At 40.6% G+C, this 26321-nt stretch overlaps 1 protein-coding gene across 11 annotated transcripts in view; it reads left to right on the forward strand.

The window, feature by feature from the left end:
* The window catches only part of MAGI2 (membrane associated guanylate kinase, WW and PDZ domain containing 2), a 652499-nt gene that overhangs the window by 46435 nt on the left and 579743 nt on the right, over nucleotides 1-26321 (forward strand). For 8 of the 11 annotated variants that reach the window (XM_077338042.1, XM_077338044.1, XM_077338045.1 and 5 more), the window contains exon 2: nucleotides 15975-16028. The exons of the other annotated variants lie outside the window; for them this stretch is intronic. In XM_077338042.1, coding sequence (XP_077194157.1) covers nucleotides 15975-16028 — 54 coding nt within the window. The remainder of the gene's footprint in view (nucleotides 1-15974; nucleotides 16029-26321) is intronic. 11 annotated transcript variants of the gene reach the window in all.

Below are 26321 nucleotides of genomic sequence, written 5' to 3' on the forward strand. Positions count from 1 at the left end.
AAATGTCGAATCTCTGGCTGAGAAGAAGATGGAGTCTGGCCCAGCAGGGTCTTTTTAACAGTGCCTGGACTGGACAGAAGCCTAGACTACTGCGGGGTGCCAATGGTTGTTGGGGACAGTGTGCCATACTGTAAAGTAGGGTCCTGCCATATGTAACAGCAGGTGGGAGCAAAACAGATTTATTAAATGGCTGGCAGCCATTTCATTTATAATTGCACTCCCCCCTTGCTTTCAATAAGTGGGAAGAGAAACAGATGGGTTAAATGCACTCCCACTGCACCTGAGGAAAAGGGGGACTCAACAGGCTGGTTTGGTTTGGAACATTTTTGTTCCATTTAGGGCCACCCTGAAAATCAGAGTTTTTCAGGTTAAGGACCACCTTCTCTCACATGAATGGATGTTCACTCTAGCCATATTTGGAAGCCCTGCTTCAGTTGTCCTTGACATCTGAGGCCTAGTGGCTGATAACCTAAGAAAGGGCTTTCTTGGCTGCACCAAAACTTTGCAACTCCCCGCATGGAGAGATTGAACTCTATTGGTGTCTTCCACTAGTAGCGGAACTAGTAGTGGAAGACTTTGTTTCATTTGGCATACTTCCACTTATGGTTATTAGCCCTCGTCCTTTATTCTGGTTGTGTTTCTGTGTTTATTTCATTATTTTATTATTGTTTTAATTGTTCAGATGTTTAAATATTTTATGTGCACTGCCTTGGGGACCCTGTTTGGCTGAAGGATGGCAAAAATGTTTTAAATAAATAAACAAACAAACAGTAGGGTAGTTCATTTCATGTTGCTTCTGCTATACATATGAGACTGGGCTTTCTGGGAAAGAGTGACCTTTCCTTCTGACCTGTCATCTGTAATGTAGACTCCATCAAGACATCTGGTGTGTTGTTTCACATTTTCTTAAGCTGCATAAATGCTGCTTGGAGTCTCCCAATATGAATAGAGTAGACATGGTATCCCTTTTGCAGAATTTTAGGGATTGGCTGCTTCAAAAACTCCAGTATTTCCTTGCAAGAAAATAGTTATAGTTATGACTGTATTATGAATTACTTCCTGATTGAACAAAACAGCACTTGATAAGAATGGGCCAGCAAATAAATATTTTGCTTCTACTTGGCTTTTTATAACAACTGAGAGTAACAATTTACCTTGACTAAGAGCATTCCTAGCTTAATGTCAATAAAGACTGCTTTTAAAAGCAAATAATAATAATACTCCTCTCAAGTGATAAATACATAACATTTGCATAAAGTAGGAAATGTGTCTTGCTGACTTAAATTATAATTTTCTCTGCATGTGTACAAGTCATTCCACTGAGCATAGAACATAATGCCAAGTGCTTGAATAAATTTATTTATGTCAATGGTGTCAGAAGTTATGGATTAAACAAAAGATGATGTGGAAAACTAATTAACATATTTATTGTCCTCAAATATATTTGAGGATTCAGTGTCACTCAGCTTCTTTACTTTTTTGACATGTCCTTGAAAAATCATAGCTGGCTTTGAATTTTATTTGCTTTTTAGTTCATCAGCATTTGTGTTGTTTTTTTAAAGTAAAAAGAAATCCCATAGTTCAAATCTGGAAAGAGGATATAAAAATTATGCATACTTACTTTCCATCACATAAAATATTAGAATTCAGGGGCATCTAAGTAGACTCAGGATGGATAAAAGTAAATAACTTCTTTACAAAATGTGAAATTAATTGCTAGGTGATGAGGTGACAGCCACATTCATAAATAGCTTTAAAAGATAATTTTGCAGATTCATGTAGGATGGGTCTTTCAGCTACTAGCCACGGTCACCTCCAGATTAGATTCCTGTAACTCACTCTACACTGGCCTGCCTTTAGGCTTGATCCGGAAACTGTAACTGGTCCAAAATTCAGCTGCTAGGGTCCTCATGGCTATACCTTGGAGGGCACATATCCAGCCAGTGCTGAGGCAGCTGCAGTGGCTACCGGTTATCTTCCGGATCAGGTACAAGGTTTTGGTTTTGACCTTCAAGGCCATCCGTGGTCTGGGCCCAGTATATATGAGGGACTGCCTATCGCCCTACACCCCCCGCAGGGCCTTACGCTCTGCGGGGGCTAACCTATTGGTCATTCCCGGTCCCAAGGAAGCTTGGCTGGCCTCAACCAGGGCCAGGGCCTTTTCGGTCCTGGCCCCAACCTGGTGGAATTGTCATCATTCCGCTGGGCCTGCAAGATGGAGCTCTTCCGCCAGGCTTTCGGTTGAGGCTGGGCAGCAAGAAGATCTAGCCCCCCTCACAAATGTGATGGTTGCGTCTGTCATCTGCCCGTCCCTTTCTCTTCTTAGGGGGTGTGGAATTGGGTTAGCTATATTGAATATTGCCGCCATTCTTGTCGTAACTTTTGTATTAATTGTATTATGTTTTATTGTGCTTTTATTGTTTTAGGGGATTGGTTTTTATGTGACCCGCCTTGAATCTCCACAGAGGCAGTAACCTCTCAATCCCAGAGCCAGGAGACAACATCAGGAGAAAGCCTTGGTCTGTATGCTCAGTTGTTGGCCCTCCATAGTAACTGGATGGCCACTGTGTGAAACAGGATGGTAGACTATAGGGGCCACTGGTTTGATCCATCAGGGGTTTTCTTATTTTGTCAAATATCTACTCCAACAACTCCTGGAAAATCATGTATTTGATACTGCAGTGGTATAGACCAGGGATATCCAAGGTTTTTTCTAGTAGTGGGCCACATCATTGATGAGGTGAACAGATATCCAGCCATTCTAAGTAGTAGTAGTTGCCACAACAAGCCCTAGTATTAGATCATAACATTTATATTTTATAGAATATATATGTAGATGGAGCATAATGTTTTTCACTGTTGGAAAATAATATCTCTTTGTAAGAATAACATCATTGCATTTGGCACGCCTACTTGTGAAGTAGTGACTATGTAGTGATAGCTCAACATCTAGTTAAATGTTGATTGTTCCTAAAAGATGAGATTCTAACTGAGCACCCAAATTCAACATTACTTAAGGTTGCATTGACGTTGTTGTTTGTCCAATTAGCACTTTCATTGAGGAAAGGGAATGACCTGCTGGACGGTTGCCAAAAAGCCTTGCACTTGCAGTTCATTATTCATTTAGGGAGACAACATATTTCTTGAATAATCAAGTATAATTGTAAGTTTATGCATGTCTGTTTTGTATTTCTACAGATTATTGCCACCACTCAAGGTCTCTTCTTCATTTACCTAATGTAGCCGTAACTATACTTGGCATTTCTATTATTTGATATTAAATTTAATAACACCATGAATGATGTAGTAATGTACTTCTTTATTTGTTATATAGAGTAGTTTTATAAACCTTAAATAAATTCAATTGGGTAGCCATATTGGTCTGAAGCAGCAGAGCAAATTTAGAGTCCAGTAGTATCTTTATGGCCAACAAAGTTGGTGAATGTACACATGTACATTCACAAGGAGCTATGTTCTGTGGTACAGTACTATGCATTTATCTGCAGGCAAGCCTCACTACATTTCCGTCCCAATAAACATCTATAGCAGTGGTCCCGAACTTTTTTGTCACCGTGGACCGGTCAACGCTTGACAATTTTACTGAGGCCCGGGGGTGGTAGTCTTTTGCCGAGGGATGTCGCCGCTGCCTGATCCCCTGCTCTGCTTGCTTTCTCGCCGGCGCCCCTGACTTCCCGCCACCAACTGGGGGCCACTGCCAGCAGCAGCTGTGCAGTGCCACACTAAGGGGGAGCCCCAGCCATGGTGGCTGCTGGAGAGCACCAAAGGTGAGCTGGCGGTAGTGTGGAAGGGCAGCCCCCGAGGCAGCAGCCGGGATGGAGAATGAGGAAGAGCTGATCCACGGACCGGGACTGGTCTCTAGACCGGGGGTTGGGGACCAGTGATCTATAGGATCAGTGTATTACTAGGCAGTCAAGTGTAATACTTGTGGGACAGATACAAAATCATCCAAAAGCACCTTGACAGAATACAATGATTGAGAGACTTTTTGTTTACTATTAGTGTTTCTTACTTTTTCCGTTCAAACTTATTTAAGCCTTAGAACAAATTTAGAGTCCTGTGACACCTTTAAGACCAAAAAATTGCATTCCAGGTATGAGCTTTCATGTTCACACACATTGCCTCAGATACAATATCCTTTTGTGTCTGACATTTTATTGGCCACTGTATCTGAGGAAGTGTGCAAAATGACTCCCAGCACACTGGGGCCACTTCAGTCTTTCCTGCACCCCTCATCTCATTGCGCTTGCTTCCTTTCACCCCCTGCTCTAGTGCCACATGGTAGAGCCCCCAGTCATCCAGCCACACACCAACGACCACCAATCCTTCTATTGACCCTGGTGCTGGACCAAGCCTGGACCCCACTGGGGCCAGGGTGGAAGGCCAGGTGTTGTATGGCAAGTCCAGGAAAATCCCAGAGATCTTTGTATCTGTCAGCCCGCGGCAATGGGGTGGGGTTGGCTTCACAATGCTGGTGAACAATGTTCCTTTGTTGTTTCCTCCAAGGCCCTTTGAGCTTCAGGACTGGTAGGTTGCATTGTCCAGGTGGGAGAGATTCAGGCGATATCTTCATGGCAGCATGCCTTTCATGGGTGACTCGCTGACTCTGCAGCTATCATTAAATAAAATTTAAGGTAGCTTTTGGAAATAACCTGATGGAAGATGTAGTGGGAAAGGATTTTAGAAATGTAGAACATTTCAATGAAATTTAGCAAAACTGATGCCTTACTCCCACCAATAGAACAACAGGAGGGTTGACCCCAGTTGTATGAGGGGAATAGATAGCAAGTGGCTTTTTTCGCCTGCCACCTGGTTTTATGTACTATTATGTACAATTAGTAAGGGAATTATGGGTTTTATGGCTTTTATTCTTTTACCATGTAAACCGCTGTGAGCCCTGTTGGAAATCGGCGGTATATAAATTTAAGTATAAATAAATATAAATAAAATAAATAAAATGCATAGCAAAATGTGTCTTAGAACAAGAACAAGGATGGACATACATACAATCTACTCAAGCATTTACATGTAAGGAAATAGAGTGTCAGCTGTCTATAAGGTGGTCTCCAGCTTGACTTTGATGTTTAAGTAGCTTATTTATAGCACAATACTAAAGCCCATTGGTTAGATTTGAATAGGATTGTGAATAGACCTGCTTGGGATTTCTCTCTTAGTCATTGATATAAAATCTCTCTCTCTCTCTCTCTCCCCCCCCCCAATTCTGGTTTATCTGTAGTAGTAGAATTAGCAGCAATAGATCATTTTTGGAAACTCTAGCTATGAACAGAGAATCATATGTATTGGGTCTGATTAATCACTAATATAAACTCATTGAAGTTAGCGGAATTTGACCATGAATTACTTTGATGCACTTTGTAATTAGTTATTCATAAAGGTGTCTCTTTTGATTTAAGGCAGAAAAGTTATACTTGAAAGATATCGTGTCTTCAGAGGTTTGGCATAATAATCCTGCTCATTTTCAAAATGTATTTGGGCATTGGTAGCATAACTACAACCATGAAACTGCTGGCTCAATGAGGAAAACTCAGGCTCTTTGGTGTCACTTTGAAGATAAAGTAGTCTCTCTCAGGATGTACTGTCAAAAGACTTGAGTACTGTAGCATTGACTGTTTCCATCTATGTGCTGACTTCATAGGGTTATTCTTTATTAATCTAGGAAAAAATGTACCTTCAGGCTATTAAGTTTCCAATTCCAGAAGTATACTCTGAATAGCACAAATGACCCCTGGTGCTATTTTTAATGCCTTTTAATATCCTCTGCATTTAAATGTGTTTTGTGTGGTTTGCTGGAACTTCTAGTGGAAACTGTTCTATACCTTGCCTTTGTATGTCAGCATGCCTTATTGTCTGTCTGTCTTATTAATTATATATTTGTAGGCCGTCACTCCTGGTCTGCCATCTCATGGTGGCTAACAACAATAAAACATACAGAAAATCATCCAAAAATACAGTCTATAAATCCCCAGAGTCCCAACCCCTATCCCTCCCCAATCTGCCTGACCCACCAAGTCAAATCCCAAGTCCCTCAGGGGTGATGTTACAAACAAAAAACCCAGAGGATGGGCAAAATCTTCTGTCAGCCTGCCCTCAACCAAAAGCCTGGTGGGAGAACTATGTCTTGCAGGTCCTGCTGAACTGAATTAGCTCTGGTAGGGCCCTCAGCTCTTCTGAGAGCTCATTCCACCAGGAGGTGTCCAGGGACTTTTCAGCCAGTCGATGCCAGACAACCTTTTTGCAGACCAGGGATCACCAATCTATTTGCATCCGCAGAGTGAAGAGCCCTGTGGGGGTGGGGCAGGCATAAGTAGTCCCTCAAGTACACAAAATAAATTGTTGTAGGTCAAATTTCTACTACTCAAAGAAGTCACGGCTTACAATCTTGTAGGTAAAATTTCTATGCCCTTCTTCAGTCCATGATTGATCATGGCAACCACACATAAGGTAGAAAAATCACCACAGGGATGATATTCTGTTGAAGCCAGGCCTGGCCAGGAGGAGATTGGCATACCTGACTCAGGGTGTGAGAGGACAGGATAGCCCTTCTGCCAGCTAACTGATAACAGGCAATGGATGCTAACCCCTTCCCTTCTCTAGTCTGATACCTCCAAGAAGGACTTCGGAAGTTCATATTTTATTTGGGTCAGCTATACCAGTAGCCAGAACAGATGAAAGAAGCTGTATTTGGCTTAAAATATCCTTCCACAAAAACGGCAAGGTATTCCTTGGTATTTTTTCAGTTCATGCAAACCAAATGCATGGAATTTTTTTCACTGACATATTAGCTTCTGTTATGTTGGAAAACAGTATCTTCTCAATATCACCAGTTGAGCAGGACATCTCAAATCCTTGTAGTTTATGGTTTTTTTACAGGATAAATCAGTATCTCAGTGTCTCATTAGTAAGACAATCATCCTCTTGCCATGGTCTTTCTGTAGAGAAGGTGTGGCAAAATCAGAGCTGGATTAGGAATTAGTTCCTTTTTTGCAGAAAAACATGGAAATGCAAGCAGAGGCGTAGAATAGTTATTTTAAAGCATGATTAAGTTCTTATTAAACCTTTTTCTTTTGCTTGATTATTTGGAAAATTAAAAAATCAGGATTTGATTTGTTTTAATTGAATACAGATACATGTGTCTAGCCCTTGTTTTGTACTTGTGGCACATTGTTTGAGCGTGATTTAGGTAGATTGACAATGGTGGCCTTTGCTCGTCTGAAGGGGCCTAGCTCTGCCTGAGTTAGAATGGCATGCCTAGGCATACTTTGCAATTATTAGCCATATAGAAGAAGAGTGCTTATGTTGCTCTTTAAATATATAGATTTAAGTAAGTCTATCCCCATTCTTTGGCAACAATATACTTCATCATGATGAACAAATCCTTTTTTAGAGTTTTTGATTCATTTCCTGGATGTGTACTACATATCAACTGTCTTTAAAGAGCAAGTGAAAGAGTTTTAAACCCATAGCCAAGCAAAACCATGCACTGGACCTCCTTTTTCCTCCTCCAATTTGTCTGAATAATTGGGACACTGTAAATGGAGAACTGGCATGTGGACATACATTTTTTGTATGTATTATATTTTATACATTTTTATTTATTTATATATTATGTTTACATTAGAGTGTTAATGGAGAGGAAGTTGATTGGATATATGACAGTTAGGATCCATTGCTATGTACTGCCTTTTTTAATGGCTGTTTTAAACTTCAGATCTGATCTTTTTTTAACACGCTGGCATTCCTAACTAATAATGATATTAAAAAACCATCACCACTACATATAATCTCACAATCTTTAAATCATTTCCATTTGTCTTCTGTGACTCAAGCAGCTTATAAAAATTGTAAGGAGGTAGTATATTAGAAAAGAAGAACCAAAAGCAGCAAAAGTGTTAAAGATTTTAGGGAAACCAACAGTCTCACAATGTATTTAGCAATCTTTCGAGTTCCGAAGAATTCTTCCTCAGGCTAGATATTCAATACAACCTCTCCCCTAACCAATAAAACAAGGAGTTTCTATTTTTGAGATTCTCCATCATTCTTTGATATATCTTTTCCCATTCTTCCTTTTTGATTTTTATAATGAACATCCAGCTTGAAGAAAATCAACAATGCGGAACTTGGAAACTTGCTTACATTGAGACATTTTTATTTGGTCCAATTTTGTTGCATTAGTAATATATAAGGCCAGGTGGTTAGGAGTGCTGACTTCTGATCTGGCTACCCGGGTTTGATTCTGCACTCCCCGACCTGAAACCAGCTGGGTGTTCTGACCGAGCAGTGATATCAGGGCTCTCTTAGCCTCACCTCCCTCACAGGGTGTCTGTTGTGGGGAGAGGAAAGGGAAGGCGATTGTAAGCCGCTTTGAGACTTCTTTGGGTAGAGAAAAGCGGCATATAAGAACCAACTTCTTCTACATGATAAAAGTGGACACTGAAAGAAATTTAGCGAAAAGTTTCATGTTTTCATAGGGTTTTCCATGTAAACATCTATTGATTACACTGGGAATAAATTAAATCACTTAGCAAATTTATTTATTTGTATTCAATTATAAATGTCTAGTTTAATTTGCCAGATGAGAATATAATTTCATGTTGGAATACACAGTGCATGTAGATGGAGAGAAGTTGATATTAGTATTCACAATTAAACCATTTTTGCTAAACTGTTGCAGAATTCATAACAAAGTGAAATTAACTTTGGCCTGAGGCTTTACAATACTTCTTGAACTCAAAAGTGGTATATATATTAATCAGATGAGGAAGCCTTCTTTAGATCCTGGTTTGGGGAACTGGGGAGCTAACTTTGATAGAACTGAATGTCTGCATTCATATTGGAAGTATTTTTTGTGCAAGAAGGTGAGAAAGAAGTGTAATGAATATATGGACAGAGTAGCAAGGCTGGCCTGCGCACATGTCAACTTAAAGTGACTTTTGAATGACATTTTACTTATCAATAAATCCCACTAAACTCAGTGAGAATTTCTTCCAAATAAACTCAGTGGGACTCACTTCCAAATAAAAGACTGCACAACAACAGTATACTCTGAGGATGTTGCATTCATTTTCTTTTCAAATGCATTTCCCACTTTTCTGCCTTCATAAGGGCCACCAAGGTGTCTAAAAATTCTATAATAAAATCACATTTTAAAAATAAAAAATATAGCATTACAGCACTATTATTACTTCAACTGAACCAGGTTGTGAGCTTCTGATAAACTCTAGAAGGGAGCTGATGCAGCTGTTTGCCTGATCCACATACCTGCTAAATGACAACACAGGAATGTATACTGATTTATATCATTTACATTGAAACAAGTCAAAGGGATTTATATAAGCCATAAGTATTTCTTTTTCAGTGCCTTATCAATGGGTTTTTCTTTTTTTAAAAAAAGGCTGTTACTTTTTCAGATTTGTGATGTTATAGTCAGCATGTTTAGATAAGATGGTTCGTACTCTATTTGGAAAAAAATCTTATCCAAAAGCAGAAATTCACTAGGGAATTAAGCTTTGACTTCATTTATAATGTCCAGGCTTTTGGAGACACAGATAAAGCAAGTGGCTTAACTCATAAATATAATTTTTTTAATCCTAGAATTTGTTTCTACCTTTTTTGGTTTTATGTAGTAAGTCCTAATTGTTCCCTTGTTATATATTGGATAATGCACATCAGACCCCAGAAAAAAAACCCTTCAGATTAAATCTTTCATTTATGCTATTTATGAGCCTGGAAATATAAACATTAAAATTTAGCATATACATTTTGTATGCATAGCAGTTTGCCTTTCTGTGTAATGAACATACCATGCAGGAAAAATTAGCACAAAAGTGAAAGTGCAGACGAGCTTTAGTCTTTAGTTCTGGATACAGAAATATTATTTCCTCAAGAGAACAGAAAAGACTTTATTCTACATCAAAACAGATCACATTAATTATGTTATATTGGCCATTTTTATTGTATCTTTGGCTCATCATAGAGTCTACATCCAAGAAACCTGGCAACCATCCTAAGCCACATTTTTATTTAAGAATAATCTTTATTTTAAGGAGACCAGGAGGCTATAACACTATTTCCCATGGTTTTTCTTAGGACCTCTAATGTGTAGAATATGCTGTAAACCGGTATGATTCTTTTACACACCACAGTAGTTATACAATTGGGAAATGTTGTGAGTGTAGGGCTCCTTCAGCTCATATAATAAGAGATACCCTCCAGTCCTCAAATAACAAAAATAATTCAGACTTGTGGAACTCATCAGTATTGTATGCCTATGTGAGAGTTGGCATGGTGTTGGACAAGGATTGAGGAGATGAAGGTTTGAATCCCCTCACACGCTCAGCCTAACTCATCTGCCTCACAGGCTTGATGTGAGAATAAAATAGAGGAAAGGAGAATGATGTAAGACGCTTTGGGTTCCCATTGAGAAGAAAGGTGGGGTATAAATGAAATGATAAATCAGTACTGAAAGAGAGCATGTTAAGCTACCAAATCTTCTGTTCTGAGCCCAGGGAATGAAGACTTACCAAGATCTCTATTGGCAAAACCTTTAAAAAACAGTTTACATATTGCATTGGCACAGCTGCCTTTTAACTAGAAATTACTTAAGTGCTGATCCCAGTAATTTCTGTTAATTGGAGTAATTTTCTTAATTGATGGCTCAAATACCTAGCGCTTATAAAATTTTACAGTGGAGATGTTTCATTTTTTTCTAGGAATGTCCATTCAGAATATCCAGGCTGAAATGAAAATACTGCATTGGTGTTTTCTGAATTTTTTTTCAGTCAGATATATATAGCCAAATAAATACAGGCAATCAAAATGGCCGAATTTTTTTTTGGGGGGGGGTGGTTGACTGCTGGATAGCCTCAGTACATTTCAATCCTTTTAAATGCATTTGAAATCAACTTCCAGTTTGGAGAAGGTATTTAAAGTGACTGTGAATCCTTTAACTCAGTGGTCCCCAACCTTTTTATCACCGGGGACCACTCAACGCCAGGGACCACTCACCGGGGACCACTCAACGCCTTTTACTGAGGCCTGGTGGGGGGGAGGTAGTTTACTCCTCTACTCTCAACCATTGCCCTAACGCTCTCTGATCGCTATGGTGATGTTTAAACATCCCTTCAAAATAAGATACAAACACGCCACAACAATGAACATCAGCAACATTTTATTTTCATGGAAAGACACTGACAAATCAATGGGAATCCTGAGCTTGTTTCTCTTCAATGAGATAGTCCCATCTGGGAGTGATGGGAGACAATGACACCCAAAGTGTGTTGTAAAGGGCCAGGGGGGATGAAGTAAAGGGCCAGGGGGGGGGGAGAAGGCTTCCTTCGGGGCCCACCTCCAATTAGTCGAAGGACCACATGTGGTCCGCGGCCCACAGGTTGGGGATCGCTACTTTAACTGACTTCAGGGTTAACTTACAGGCTTACAACATGCAGAAGCTGTTTAAAGGGACTGTGGCCTGTTAAATTGATTCTTTCCCCTTCCAATTGAAACAGTAGAGGATGAGGGCAGGAGAAACAAGCCCAACCAGGATAGGCTGCATTGTGTAGAGCAATGTGCTCCACATACTGCAGCAGCTCCTGTGACTCCCTTCTCCTGCAGTCCAGGAGAAGTGGATTAAACTGGATTACAGAAAAACTGAGCCAATTTAGGATCTCTTGTGCCATATGGAGAAATGTACTCTTTTGTTGCACAGGAGCTGCTAAGGCTCACTCCTCCAGCAGCCTAATTTAAATCAGACTGCATGAGAAGTGAGCCTAGACAGGATCAGCTGCAGGAGAAGTTTTTTTTTAATTAGTATTTTTCTTTCCAAGTCTATTGAACGTGAAAAAAAATCAGTGTTTTCTAAAGTTCCTAGATCTGAATACCATACTGATATTGGTATATGGGATTTTTTGGAAATACCCCAACATTTTCAGATGCAATAGACCCATAATACATTACTGGATTAAAAAATTGCATATTGCTGCTTTTTTTCCTTTACTTTATATGAAAATGTTATATATTAGTGGTGGCTTTCTTTCCAGGGGGGACAGGACTATCCCATTTTCTCCAGTGTGTAATTGCATATGAATACTAACCTGTAATTTGCTTTTACCTTTAGATACACTTTGGTTATACTTATTGGAACAGAATAATTTAATTTACCTGTTCAGGGAATATGCAAAGAGTACTCAGCTATTTTGTAAAACACTCCTGACATAATATTTAACTGAAGTTCTGGGTAAATACTTTTAAAATCTAGAAGTGCCCAAGGTGTTAAAATGAACATGAGTTTGTTTTCCCCAAAGTTTCACTGTCTACTTTCCTGTAAAGCTAACTACACTTGAAATTCTGGGCCACTTATGTCTTTGAGTTCATAGGAGTTTTTATTTACCAGGCCAAGCTTGAAAAAAGTCACTTTAGTTCCCATGTCTCTCTAGCCATTTACCTGGTCACTATTTACAGTTTCAGGCTGTAAATATTCTTTATTTAGATCTTCCTGAACTTTCTAGACTCGCAGGATTGATATTGGCCTGTCTGTCTGTCTCTCTGCACCCCAAAATACAAACAGTTGCTGGTAAGGACTTGCCCAAGCCCATAGCCCAGGAGGGACACACCCACAACCACTCCACCCCAACCACAGTCTGTAAGCCTCTACCATCCTCTCTAGATTATAATGATCAGCTCTGCAGGCAAAAATGGCTACTTTGGAGGCCGAACTCTGAGGCATTCTACGATTTTAAGGCCCTCCTCCTAACCTCCAGGAATATCTCCAACCCAGGGGTAGCCAACCTCCAGGTGGGGCCTGGATAGCTCCTGGAATTACAGCTCATCTGCAGAGTATAAAGATCATCTTCCCAGGCAGAAAGGGCTCCTATGGAGTTTGGACACGGTTGAGAAGAAGAAACAGTTAAGGTCTCCCACGCAGGTTGTTGTGGAGTTGAAACACTTGAGGCCTACTGCACAGGGTTGTTGTGCAGATGAAACAGGATGCAAAAGAACCTCTGCAACAGCTTCCAGTTTCACCTGCACAGCAACCCTGTGTGGTAGGTCTGAAATCTGCAGGGAGTTGTTTGGCTGTTTCTTCCCTCCAGCAGCATGGCCGGCCACAGCAGTATTTTAAGTAAGAAGGGACTTTTCTGTGGCCTCCCTGTCAGCCAACTATTTGGCAGGAGGGAGAAGATCCCCCCCTCAAAAGGAATGCCCGCCCCCATGTCCTGAGGCTTCCCTGTGTTGCTCTTGGAAACAACTCCCTCCCCTCAGTCAGGGCTTGTCAGAAGCTCCTTTGCAGCAGGCCTGAAGGGAGGGGAGGGAGCGCACTCACCAGCCTCCTGCCAGCTCTGTCAGGGTTCTGAGGCAAAGGTACAGTTGGACATGACAGGTAGGACAGCTTTGGGGTGAAAAGGGCTGGTGCATCCTGTCCAAGCCTCTGTTCTCATCCCCCTTGGCAGCCCTATTGACCTCCTCTCCCTGCAGTGGTCAGGAGCAGACTGGCAGTGATGTCTCCAGATTGCCCCTGGCTGGGCAGGGTGGGTGGGTCAGGAGGCACTTTGCGCCTTCTGACTGGATGGAAGTCTGGTCTGTCCTGGCCCAATCGGATTGGCTCCTAAGCCCCTGGCTGCTCGTGCCTCCAGATTGGCCCCTCCGCTTGTCAGTCCAGGGCCAAGGGGCTAATTGTTGTCCCACCCCATCCTGGACTGGGCCCACCCCCGCACCCCTTAGCCGTTTATTTATACAGTGGAACGCGGTTTACAGATAATTCCAAATATGTTTTTAAAAATGAAATATTTTCTAGCTTACTTTGAAATCTATCTAGTAAAAGGTCTTTAGGGGGATCAGATTTTGATCATATAGCTTTGTTCATTTTAAGTCAGCTTTTGGCTTTATATCAAGCCATCAGTTTTGGACAAAATTAAAAAAAATACTTCCACTGACAAATGTTTATTACTGTTGATACTATTACTTTACATAAATGCTTGACTAAAAGTTGTTTATAATAAAGGTGGCTATGACTAATAATATAGGTGTCTCTAAAGGTTTCAAACAAGGATGCATTCTTGCTTCTGCTCTGTTTAATTTTTAGTCCAGTTTCTTGAAGAAGAGTTAGTTGTAGCAACATGGAGCGTAGTACCATCAGACAGTTGAAGGTAGATTAATAGAGCCATCCCTGGCTATGTGCACAATCCTCATAACAGTGATGATAATGTGCCTACAGCCACAAGTCTGAGAGGACATAGAGGATGATTTCAGTTGGACTTTGGATGGTTTCCTGATTTAGACCTATCCACTGGCAATATCCAGAAACCATCCAGAAACCACTCTTCTTCAAGAAACTGGACTAAAAATTAAACAGAGCAGAAGCAAGAATGCATCCTTGTTTGAAACCTTTAGAGACACCTATATTATTAGTCATAGCCACCTTTATTATAAACAACTTTTAGTCAAGCATTTATGTAAAGTAATAGTATCAACAGTAATAAACATTTGTCAGTGGAAGTATTTTTTTTAATTTTGTCCAAAACTGATGGCTTGATATAAAGCCAAAAGCTGACTTAAAATGAACAAAGCTATATGATCAAAATCTGATCCCCCTAAAGACCTTTGAGGCTTTTGAACTCTGGTGCTGGAGAAGACTCTTGCGAGTCCCTTGGACTGCAAGGCGAACAAACCAGTCAGTCCTAGAGGAGATCAGCCCTGACTGCTCTTTAGAAGGCCAGATCCTGAAGATGAAACTCAAATATTTTGGCCACCTCATGAGAAGGAAGGACTCCCTGGAGAAGAGCCTAATGCTGGGAGAGATCGAGGGCAAAAGAAGAAGGGGACGACAGAGAATGAGGTGGATGGATGGAGTCACTGAAGCAGTAGGTGCAAACTTAAATGGACTCCGGGGAATGGTAGAGGACAGGAAGGCCTGGAGGATCATTGTCCATGGGGTCGCGATGGGTCGGACACGACTTCGCACATAACAACAACAACTGGCAATATGATAAATAAAGAAAAATGTATTGCGTATTTATTGCCTATTGCCTATTTTGTGGTTTTCTTTGTTTCTTTATTCTTTAGGACTTCTGTCAAAACGAAATCCAGGTAATCTCCATTTTCAGTTCTTTCATCAGTGACAAGTCCTTATATAAGATGAAAGGGCTTTTCTATGGGAAAGGCTTTTGGCATGAAAATATCCAGGTGAAGGAGGGGTTGAAACCTATATGTATCCTAATTTTACCTTTGTACTCTGTCTTTAGCCATATATCCCTATTCTGATTACTTGCCCATTTATGTTCTCTTGGACTAAATAAAAATCCTTATGGACTTTCTTTTAAGAACTGCTTAAGACCTAGGAACAAATTTAGCCCTATCAGAGCCATTGTTTATATCTTTAGGAAACCAAGCACAGATAATTAATGTTCAAGCCTCAGAACTAGCCTTATCCCAGCAATTCTGTTTTCTATAACCATATTTCCATATCTTTCCAACAACCTGGTGGGAAAAGTCTTTAAGATTTAATTGCAATACATGCAGAGAAAGACAGCAGCACTGAAGTTGTCACTTTTGAGTCAAAACACAATTCAGAACTCACCCAAATTCTTATTAATCACTTTGCATCTGTGCTAATGATTTTTATAGGCTTATACACGCAAACAGCATTTGACAACAGCATTTGCAAAGACTGTTTAGTATGTGTGTGTGTGTGGAGAGAGAGAGAGAGTGCAAAACAGGTATAGAAAGAGAACTATTCAGCTTTTCAAACATACTCAGGTGGGTTAATCCTTAGCAAATTTTAGGAAACTCTACCTGGGAGTATCTGTGAATAGTGCTGTATGGATTAAGATCCTATGTGGCTGGTCTGGGACTCTGTTGGCCTTTTATTTGCTTGAGGAAATTCATACACTTGTGGACCTTGGTCCTTTCCAATATTTTTTCCAGTCTTGTCTGTATTTTTCCAGGTGGAAAGCCCAGGATAGCAGCATTCTTCCAGCCCTGGGAAGCCCTGAGCAGTGGTAAGGCCCTATGGCATAGCTCTCTGATTATGTATTTGTCTCAAATGAATAAGTTTGCAGAGGATAGAATGTGGGGGAAACATTGTTGTTTCTGAACAGGAATGAATGAAACTCTGCATATGCTAGGGGGAATGATATGGCATTGTAGCCACTTGGTATGTGAGGGGAATAAGTAAATTATTACCTTCTGTGGAAACTGCTCTGAAAACCATACCCTGGTTTCCCAGAAGTCCTTGGCTTGCTCATCTTACTTATAGCTGATTCATCGCTGAACTGAACTGAATTGCAGTCAGTATTGGTGCTGAAATATTATTATTATTATTAATGTGGTCCTTCGACTAATTGGAGGTGGGCCCCGAAGGACGCCTTCTCCCCCCCCAGCCCTTTACTTCATCCCCCCCAGCACTTTACAACACACTTCATTGTTGTGGCGTGTCTGTATCTTATTTTGAAGGGATGTTTAAACATTACCATAGCGATCAGAGAGCGCTAGGGCAGTGGTTGAGAGTAGAGGAGTAAACTACCCCCCCACTGGGCCTCAGTAAAAGGCGTTGAGTGGTCCCCGGTGAGTGGTCCCCGGCCTTGAGTGGTCCCCGGCGATAAAAAGGTTGGGGACCACTGGCTTAGAGCATTTTTCTCAAACCACTCCTTCCTTCCTTCCTTCCTTCCTTCCTTCCTTCCTTCCTTCCTTCCTTCCTTCCTTCCTTCCTTCCTTCCTTCCTTCCTTCCTTCCTTCCTTCCTTCCTTCCTTCCTTCCTTCCTTCCTTCCTTCCTTCCTTCCTTCCAGGATTTTAATATCAGCCTTCTTCAAGGGTTCAGTGAGACTTGCAACATGTCAGTACAATAAAATAAACGTAAAACATTTAACCACTAAAATCCAGTTTTCATTTTAAAAAATTCAAGGAACTCACTACATTCTCTCTGGTGGAGGAAGGGGGAGTAAAGTGCTATATTATTATCATCATCATCATCATCATCATCATCATCATCATTATTATTAAAGTGGTGTGCAGATGTTGTCTGTTTAAGGAGGCCAGTTTGTTGATGGTATTCTATAGGCCTCAGCCATAGGTTTGTTAGAACAGTTCTGTCTTGCAGGCCCAGTGGAATTGTTTTAAGTCCCGTAGGGCCCTAATTTCACTCAGGCTAGTTTGACTTCTCTGGGGCCAGGAACGTGAGCAGATTCTGTGGCCTCAATTCACATGGCAAATCTCTGCTGAAGAACTCAAAAGCAGTTTTTGATATAGCACAGGAGAGTTTGGTTTTTTTTCCTTGAGTGGATTTTAAAACAAACATATCCCACTGGTAATGAATATACCTGAAGTAGTGTTTGGATCCTGGATAATGAAAGTAAAAATAGGAAGAAGAGAATTCATGCATTTGAACCCAAGAGACATTTGCAGAATTTAAGATACATTTGAAATTGTGGAAGAAGCTTGGCAGGAAATAATTGAGCACCCTTCCCCCACCACTTACCTGTATTTCTAAGTTTCAGGAGATGGAAATTCTGAAACTACCGAACAGGATAACATGGGTCTTTTGTGTCAAATCTTGTTTGCCCATGAGAATGTAACATAGGTAGAGCTATGGTGAAAAAAGGTCCCCCCCCCAGTTGAGCAAGTATCAGAGCTATGTTGTTTCAGTGCTGAAATGTTCTTTGTATCCATTTAAACTGTAACAATGTTCTGCAGAAGAACAACTAGCAGTCTTGACAGGTAGTGTTTAACTTCAAAGGTAATATGGTCTTTTTGCTTCACTTGCTTTCAGCACATGAAACAGGTGGTTGTCGCTTTGATCCGTTAACTACAACGGAAACATAAACAGGATAAATATCGGCTTGTGACACCTCTACATCTTAACATAGGGATACCTGTTAATCAGATTTTTTGTATTTATTATTAAAATTCATAATAGTAACAACAATAATAATAGCAACTATTCTGTAGAATAAGATCATTGGATCTAGGAAAATGCCTATGTTTATTACAATTATTATTTATTTATTAAAACATTTGCATCTCACTTTTATTTATAGCTGAAGGCATTAGTAATAGTAATATGCATTTAAAGGTAAAGGTAAAGGTATCCCCTGTGCAAGCACCAGGTCATGTCTGACCCTTGGGGTGATGCCCTCTAGCGTTTTCATGGCAGACTCAATACAGGGTGGGTTGCCAGTGCCTTCCCCAGTCATTACCATTTACCCCTCAGCAAACTGGGTACTCATTTTACCGACCTCGGGAGGATGGAAGGCTAAGTCAACCTTGAGCCGGCTGCTGGGATCGAACTCCAACTCATAGGTAGAGCTTTCAGACTGCATATCTGCTGCCTTATCACTCTGCACCGCAAGAGGCTCTAATATGCATTTACCACCACTAAATGTAAATTTCTCTTGTCTGTGGATTCTACTTTTCTTCATAAGCATGTGTTATAAGTGAAATGTGAGAAAAATTACTCACCTATACAGTATGAAAAAATAGAGTTAATTTTATTAGGCTGGAGGGGAGTTGTAGAATTGCTGCATAGCAGAAAATGTTTCTGCCAAGAACAATACTAGCACTTTTGTGTAAATTGCAGTAGCTTATTCTGCGGTAAAAAATGTTACATGAGGGATTCCACCTCACCCAGAGGCCGTGTAGAAGGAGTGCACAGCACCTCCACCTCCATTTCTGTATTGTTGTTTTTATACCCTATTTTTCTCTATCTTAAGGAGTTTCTGAACATCTTACACTCACACTTGCTTCCTCTCACTGCAACAGGCACCTTGTGAGAGAGGTGGGGCTGAAAGAATCCTGAGAAACTGCCTGGCCTGAGGTTACTCAGCAGACTTTGTGTGGAGAAGTGTGGAATCAAACATGCTCCACAATTCTTAACTAGCACAAAAGGCTTGCCTTTTCCAGTGGCATAAACAGTGTAGGAGGGAAGTTCCAAACCCTGCCTTCTTCCTTACAGAATTTGGTAGTGCACGAACTGACAGTTTTTTAAAGGTTAGTCCAATGTGCTCACATGTAAAGTATATTTTGTTTCTCTGTTGTTAATGTAAACAATAGAGGGGAAAGTTGCAACTTATATGACAGGGTGACTAGTCCAGCAGTTAGTCACTATTCAAAAAGTTTTTTCCAAAATGATCAGTTAATAATGTAATGAGCTTTGCTTCATGAGAGGATATAATGCCATGACAGCTAACTCAGTAATATTTCAGTTGTCACTAAGTAGTTGTATAAATTGTCTTTTACATTGCAGCACATAATGGCAAGACCATACATGGTACAACTAAAAGTACAACACATATATTGTTTGTGCAAGACTCCATTCTTAACCTTAAAATGTTAAGCTATTTAATCTCTTAACCCAGTGGTCCGCAACCTTTGTCAGGCTGCGGACCGCTGCACCGGGGTGCGGGGAGAGGGTGACCCGGGGCCCCGCGCATACGCGGCAGCCCCGGCGCAAACGCGCATGCACAGACTTGCCGTGCTTGCGTGTTTGCGCCCCTGCCGGACGCAAACGCGCATGCGCGGCAAGTCTGTGCATGCACGTTTGCGCCGCCGGCATGCCGGTGGCCGCGGCTCCCTCTCCCCGCCCCTCCAGGCCGCAAGGAAATCGGCTGCTGAAGCGGCCAACTAGCTTGCAGCCCGGCAAGCTTCTCTTCCCGCCCCCTCCCAAAGCAAGAAGCTAGCCGGGCCGCAAGCTGATCGGCCGTTTCAGCGGCCGATTTGCTCGCAGCCTGGTGAGCTTCTCACTGTGGGGGGGGCGGGAAGAGGGAGCCACGGCCCAGCGCTGAGGCCTTCACGGCCCGGCACCGGGCCACGGCCCGGGGGTTGGGGACCACTGTCTTAACCTATTAAAAAGTTTTTAGATGTCAAGGCCTGAGATCTAGAAGAACTTCTGCAGTTGGGCCTGGATGGGTTTCTTTCAGGCTAAAGCAGATCTGTGTATCTTACATATTTCTTCATCCCTCCCCAACAATATAGGCATTTTAGTTATGGAAATACAGAAGTCATGGTGTAAAATCCGCAAGTTAGATGTCGTTGGGAGCCTTCTTGTAGAAGAGTAGAGGTACAGATACAACCTATCTCTTAGAAATAATTTGGTTTCCTTTTTGCCATTTTCTTATATATAAATCATCATATTTTAACAGAATCTGAGTCTTCTTTCCTGTAGCATTCCCAGAGTTGTATGCTGCATTATGCTGCCTAATTAGTTGTGGCAGTAGCTTATCTCATCTCCATGTCTAGTGATAGCAACAAAGGCTGAAGGCATAGAGTTTGTATCCAGAAGCACATTTTCTGATGTATATTTTTCCTTCTTTATATGTTTATATTTAAGGGTTGATCTGGAAGGCATAACTGGACATTTATTGTAAGGGGATGTTTCTGTGCCTTTGGAGTGTTGAGATACCGAATTTCTTAAGTTAAACAAGAAGAGGCAATGTAGCGGATATATTCAGCCCCAGGGTATCCAACCGTAGTCCCAGTATTTTGGATAGCAGAAGATAAAGTGCCTTTGTAGTTACAGAATAGTATAACATTCATAAGGAACTCACTGTATTTTCTCTACAGTGGCAACATCTGGATGTCTTGAATACTGTTTTAATTGTGATGCACAAGTACAGTTGCTGAAAGACTGAAATGAAAACTGGCCAGTAAAAATCTTGATGCTAAAGATTCATTTGGTAGCATTAGATCAGTTAACTCCATCTTATTTATTGTTTCCACTCTGTGGCATGGGAGTATAATAAAAGTCTACCCAAAAGGGTTGCTGGAAAAGTTCTGGTAAACGCTACAGCCACTTCTACTTCAATCCAAGGCAGTTACATCCTTCTAGGACTGCAGTATTCTTGTGTTATGGAAGCCACAAAACCACAGATAAAAGGTTCTCTCTGGTTTCCTCACACCACCAAGACTTAACTCAAACATAATCAGTTGAAAATAATAACGTAAATTGACTGGCTTTCTGTCCCTACTCCCCAGGTAACTAGGGCCTCAGAATTCGGTCCTTTTTTCTCCTTTTTGGCAGTCCTGGCAGAGATGGTTTCTTTTGCCCATTTTTATTGCAACCTTCGCTTAATGCCACTTTACTGGACTCTGGGAGATAACCATAAATAGAAGTCAATTGCAGTATTTGCTGGTGTATAAGACTACTTCCCCCCCCCTGAAAAACATGCCTCCAAGTGGGGGGGGGTCGTCCTATACGCCGAGTGCACTTCAGTTGGGATAGACATAGCTGCCCATAGTGGCCCATAGTACCGTAATGTAATGTAACGAACTCTATATTTTGAGTGGAAATGTTGGGGGGTCATCTTATACGCCCAGTCGTCTTATACACCGGCAAATACGGTACGTGAACCAGTTCCTGTTGCTAATTCCCAAAAGTGCAAAGAGGATTGCAAGCCATCATGCTTAAAAAATAACAGGTGTTTAAGTGATAATGTTTGTATGATTCAGTTTAAGTGATAATGGAGATCTACATGTACATGTCCTAACATGACACCATAGTGCAGCTTTTCCCATGTAACTCCAGCAATACCAGAAGTCATGTATGCATGTTTAGTTCCAGACTAAGTGCTTGACAACAAAGATGCCCTTTTACTCAGGGAAAGACTTAAAAACGTTATAGAAGATCTCCTTACAAAGCTAAGTGTGGATTCAAACCCTTATAAAAACCTTAGAGAATTTTAAATTTGAATCCATTTTAGTTGTTTAAACTGTTAGCAAGTGATGGTTATTTGGTACAAAGACATTAATATTGAATTATTTTCAAGTGTGTGTCGTTCTGTCTGTCTCATACAAATTTGAAAAAAAAAGAATATTCCATAATGGTATCTGAATTTTATATGCTCAGGAAGAAACTGTTAAAATATTCTTTAGGTATTTTGATCTAAAAGAAAATGTATGTCAACAAAATGCTGGGAACGAATAAAATATTCTCTTATTTTAAACTAAGTATATTGGAAATTATGAGCCTCTTATGGCGCAGAGTGGTAAGGCAGCAGACATGCAGTCTGAAAGCTCTGCCCATGAGGCTGGGAGTTCAATCCCAGCAGCTGGCTCAAGGTTGACTCAGCCTTCCATCCTTCGGAGGTTGGTAAAATGAGTACCCAGCTTGCTGGGGGGTAAATGGTAATGACTGGGGAAGGCACTGGCAAACCACCCCGTATTGAATCTGCCATGAAAATGCTAGAGGGCGTCACCCCAAGGTGACGTCAGACATGACTCGGTGCTTGCACAGGGGATACCTTTACCTTTACCTTTACCTTTATATTGGAAATTGTGGCAAATATACAGAAAATAAGAACTTAATACGATGATAAACTTAATAATATAGTTGTAAAATGTATGGATTATGAAATTAGAAATTAGTAATCTCTCTCTCTCTCTCTCTGTATGTGTGTGTGTACATATATATAGCTATATAGCCCTTCTATCTTTCTTTGTGTCTTTTTATATTGTTATTTTGGTTTTTTAAATATAAAAATTAAAACTGAAATGGTGGGAAAACATGTCTTATATGAAGCCCAACCATCTGTGTTTCATTTAAAACTCCCAAAGGAACAAGTATTTTTTTGCTTTACATTTAGATGGTTTTTATGACCTATTATTTTGCCATAATAGTTACAGAATCTAACTATTTTTGTTTCAGTTCCTAAATGTTTAGTACTACGATGAGAAGGACAAGTATAGCTGATCTGTTTCTATGTTCACACAGCTTCCCTCTCCTCTGGTGAAGATACAGCTATATGACTTTCTTTTTTTCTGGTTCCTTTAAGCAGTGGAAAAAGAGTTTTTATTTCTATAAGGAAAATATGGTGCAGAGACACTTAGCTACTTCCAGCATAGTCCTTGGATCTCTATCCACCAACAGATAGACAACTTTTTTTGTCTTTTAATACAGTAGGAGGCAATTTAGTTAAACTAGGGGCAATCCATAACTCACAATAAAAGTTGTAATAAGGATGTTCCAATAGTATATGGGACAGGGAGTCAAATCACATTGGTGAAGCCTACCCAAATAAGGTAAATTACAGTATCTCCCATTTGGGACTGCTGAAGGGGCAATATTCAGATATGTAAACATGAATGCTCCATGGTAATAAAGAACTATTAGTTATTTGGTATAAACTGGAATGGAGATGGAAGGATCCAAAAAACTGGGTAAAATGAGATGAAGAAATCTAGGTCCTGTATGCAATTCTTGATAATTAGTAAGAGTTTCATTTTCTAAATTCTCAATGTATTGTCCATTACTAAGCCAAGCCAAGATAGTTTCTTGCCTATTTCTTGCATCCAGCAGGAATAGAATTTATCTTGATTATAAGTTCATAGATCAGTGCTTCCTTCTTTGTTGAAAAATGACCTTTAGCCAGTGCTAGCTTCGATAGAGCCCTATTCTGGTTCTAGTCTAAAGGTTCTCCCAGCTACACATCTTGAGGTTCCTGAATATGTTGCAAGAAGTGAAAACGTAATCTAAATACTTGTTAATTCAAAGGATCCATATTGATGTTCCATAAAGAAGTTAAAGAATGATTTTCATGTTAAATACATCCAACCCCCTGGGGTTTGTCTCTTTTGGAAAAGAAAAATCATTTGATTGCTGTCACAGAGGGTTTAATATTGTTTATTATGTATTTAGAACAGGATTGCCAGTTAAGATGAGGATTAAAATCTGCACCCAGATATGAGAATCTGGGGACTTGTTCTAACTAAGCACTGTCAATTTTCCAGACCATGAAAGTAATTTTCTTGGCTTTAGAGAAGGCCATCAACTTTGATTTTGAATAGTTAAATTCTTCAGATGTATAATATTTTGAAAAATGGCTTAGGAGTTTTATAATCCAACTTGAATATGAGCTATAGCAATAGTTTCATCTGTGTAAAGGACTAGAGTTAGTGCCTTTGAGAATAGAAACAGAGGATGGAATTCTTCTGAAGAAAGAGAGATTGCAGGGTCATTCAATCACAAGTTGAAAAGTAAAGGAGCTAATAGACAACCTTGCTGCACTCCTCTATCAAGGCAAAAACACTCAGTGAGTTCTTCCTTTTCTCCCCAGTGAGCTTGAGCCACACAAGAGTAGTAGCAATTTTTTATTAGCTAAAGTAATCTTTTGTCAATTGAGGTATGTTTCAGTTTTCCCCACAGCTTACTTCATATATATGGTGTCAAAAGATATCTTAAGGTCTATAAAGGCTGATTCCACACCAGTGGTGCTGCTCGGGGCTACCGCTGGTGTATAATGTGTCCCAATAGGGGACATATTTCAGTGGAACACCCAGTGTCCCACTGAAATGTGTTCCCCCGGGAAACACAGTGGGGGCGGGACAGTTCCACCACATGGTGGGGGGTGTTTTAGTTTGCTAGAAGGTGGGATTGCATTTCACACAATCCCACCTTTTTGCAAACTAAACAAAAAATGCCCTGGTCTGCCCTGTAGCACCATAAAGTGCTGCAAAGCTGTTCAGGATATTTTGTGTTCTCTGTAGAAGGCAGGCCAGGCTATGTTGGCCCCCACAGTGCTGGAAGGAAATGCAGAAGAATCCACCCCTCCCTTAGCCCATGGCTTCTGGAGCCTGATCTGCACCAGGCCCAGGAGGGTGGTGGCCTAGCAGCAGTCTCACATTAACAAGGAGATTAGCCTCTGGTCTATATAGATGCCACCCTGGCCTTTACCGCCTGTGCAGAATTGGCCACAGTTAACCTATGGGTACATTTTTCAACTAAGTGAGCTAAGATCAAACAATGATCTGGAGTAGCGATCCCCAACCTGTGGGCCGCGGACCACATGTGGTCCTTCGACTAATTGGAGGTGGGCCCGGAAGGACGCCTTCTCCCCCCCCCCCCCGGCCCTTTACTTCATCCCCCCCAGCCCTTTACAACACACTTCATTGTTGTGGTGTGTCTGTATCTTATTTTGAAGGGATGTTTAAACATTACCATAGCAATCAGAGAGCGTTAGGGCAGTGGTTGAGAGTAGAGGAGTAAACTACCCCCCCACCGGGCCTCAGTAAAAGGCGTTGAGTGGTCTCCGGTGAGTGGTCCCTGGCGTTGAGAGGTCCCCGGTGATAAAAAGGTTGGGGACCACTGATCTGGAGGTCTGAAGCCAATTTGTTCCCACCTAAGAATGTTATTAGAGGTTATCTATTCCTCTAATTTGAGGTATAAGAATGTATATCACTTTCCCAGTGATGAAAGGAGATTAATAGGGTGGAAGTTTGCTGGATCTGACTTGGAACATTTTCCCAAAGAGATTGATCACATAAAAAATTGGGGCTGGAATCATGGCCTATCATGCTAGCTTAACCTTAAACAAGTTGTTAGGCACCATATCCAGAACTGCAGCTTTCCCAGTGCATAAACAGTCATGGAGATAACTTCCAGTTCAGTGATAACAAACCAAAAGGGGAGGTCGCCAGGGGTCAAATTACATGATGTGATATTTTCAGAAGAGAATATTTTCTTGAAGAATAGTGTCCATTCAGAGGCAGAAATACAGAGTGGAAAGATCTACTATCCAGATTTCTAGAGGTCAATGGCCAAAAAAGGTTGGAACTATTGTTAATTGCAGAGATTAGTAGTTTGGGGGGAAAGGAGGAAGGAAAGATAAATTTTAGGTGCAGAAACTGAATTAGAAGGGAAACCAAGAGATTCAGGAAAGGAACAATCATTGTAGTAAAAGTTAAATACAGCAAAAGATGTAAAATATAAAATATTTTGTAGAATGTGTAGAAATGTGTAGAAATGTGTAGAATGTGTAGAAAAGTATAGAGTGAACACTCAGGTGTGGAAAAGGTCTCCCAGTTTCCACTGTTACCACCTGGTCAAAAAGGTTGGGTCCAAGCCAGTACACCAAATTAACCTAAATTTCAACAATTTACTTCACTTATTTTGGAATATGTTAAATATAATAACGTTATATGCTGTTAAATAAGAAAGCTTAATATCTAAGCCTTTGCTAATTACCCGGAATGTGTTACATTGTTGCAAAAGACCTGCTGTAAGCTATTGAGTTTGTCAATTACTAAATCATCAAATGCAACTGAAATTCCACAATAATATGCCTCAATCATTTATTTTGACAGATGCTAAAATAATCTGTGTGTGTTAATCATAACCCTAATGAAGAGTATTTTGCATAATTTGTGAATGTTAGTAAACTAGGCGTTTAATTTTATCTGACTATTACAAAGATATGTAGGTTTTTGTTCACCATAAAGCTAAATATATACTTCAAAAAGTCACTTAATGTGTTTTCTTCTTTCAAAGGGTGAAAAACCCGTGAAAAGCCCATTAGCTGCTTACTTT

The sequence above is a fragment of the Paroedura picta genome, chromosome 5 (assembly GCF_049243985.1).
Source record: "Paroedura picta isolate Pp20150507F chromosome 5, Ppicta_v3.0, whole genome shotgun sequence".
Taxonomy (NCBI): domain Eukaryota; kingdom Metazoa; phylum Chordata; class Lepidosauria; order Squamata; family Gekkonidae; genus Paroedura; species Paroedura picta.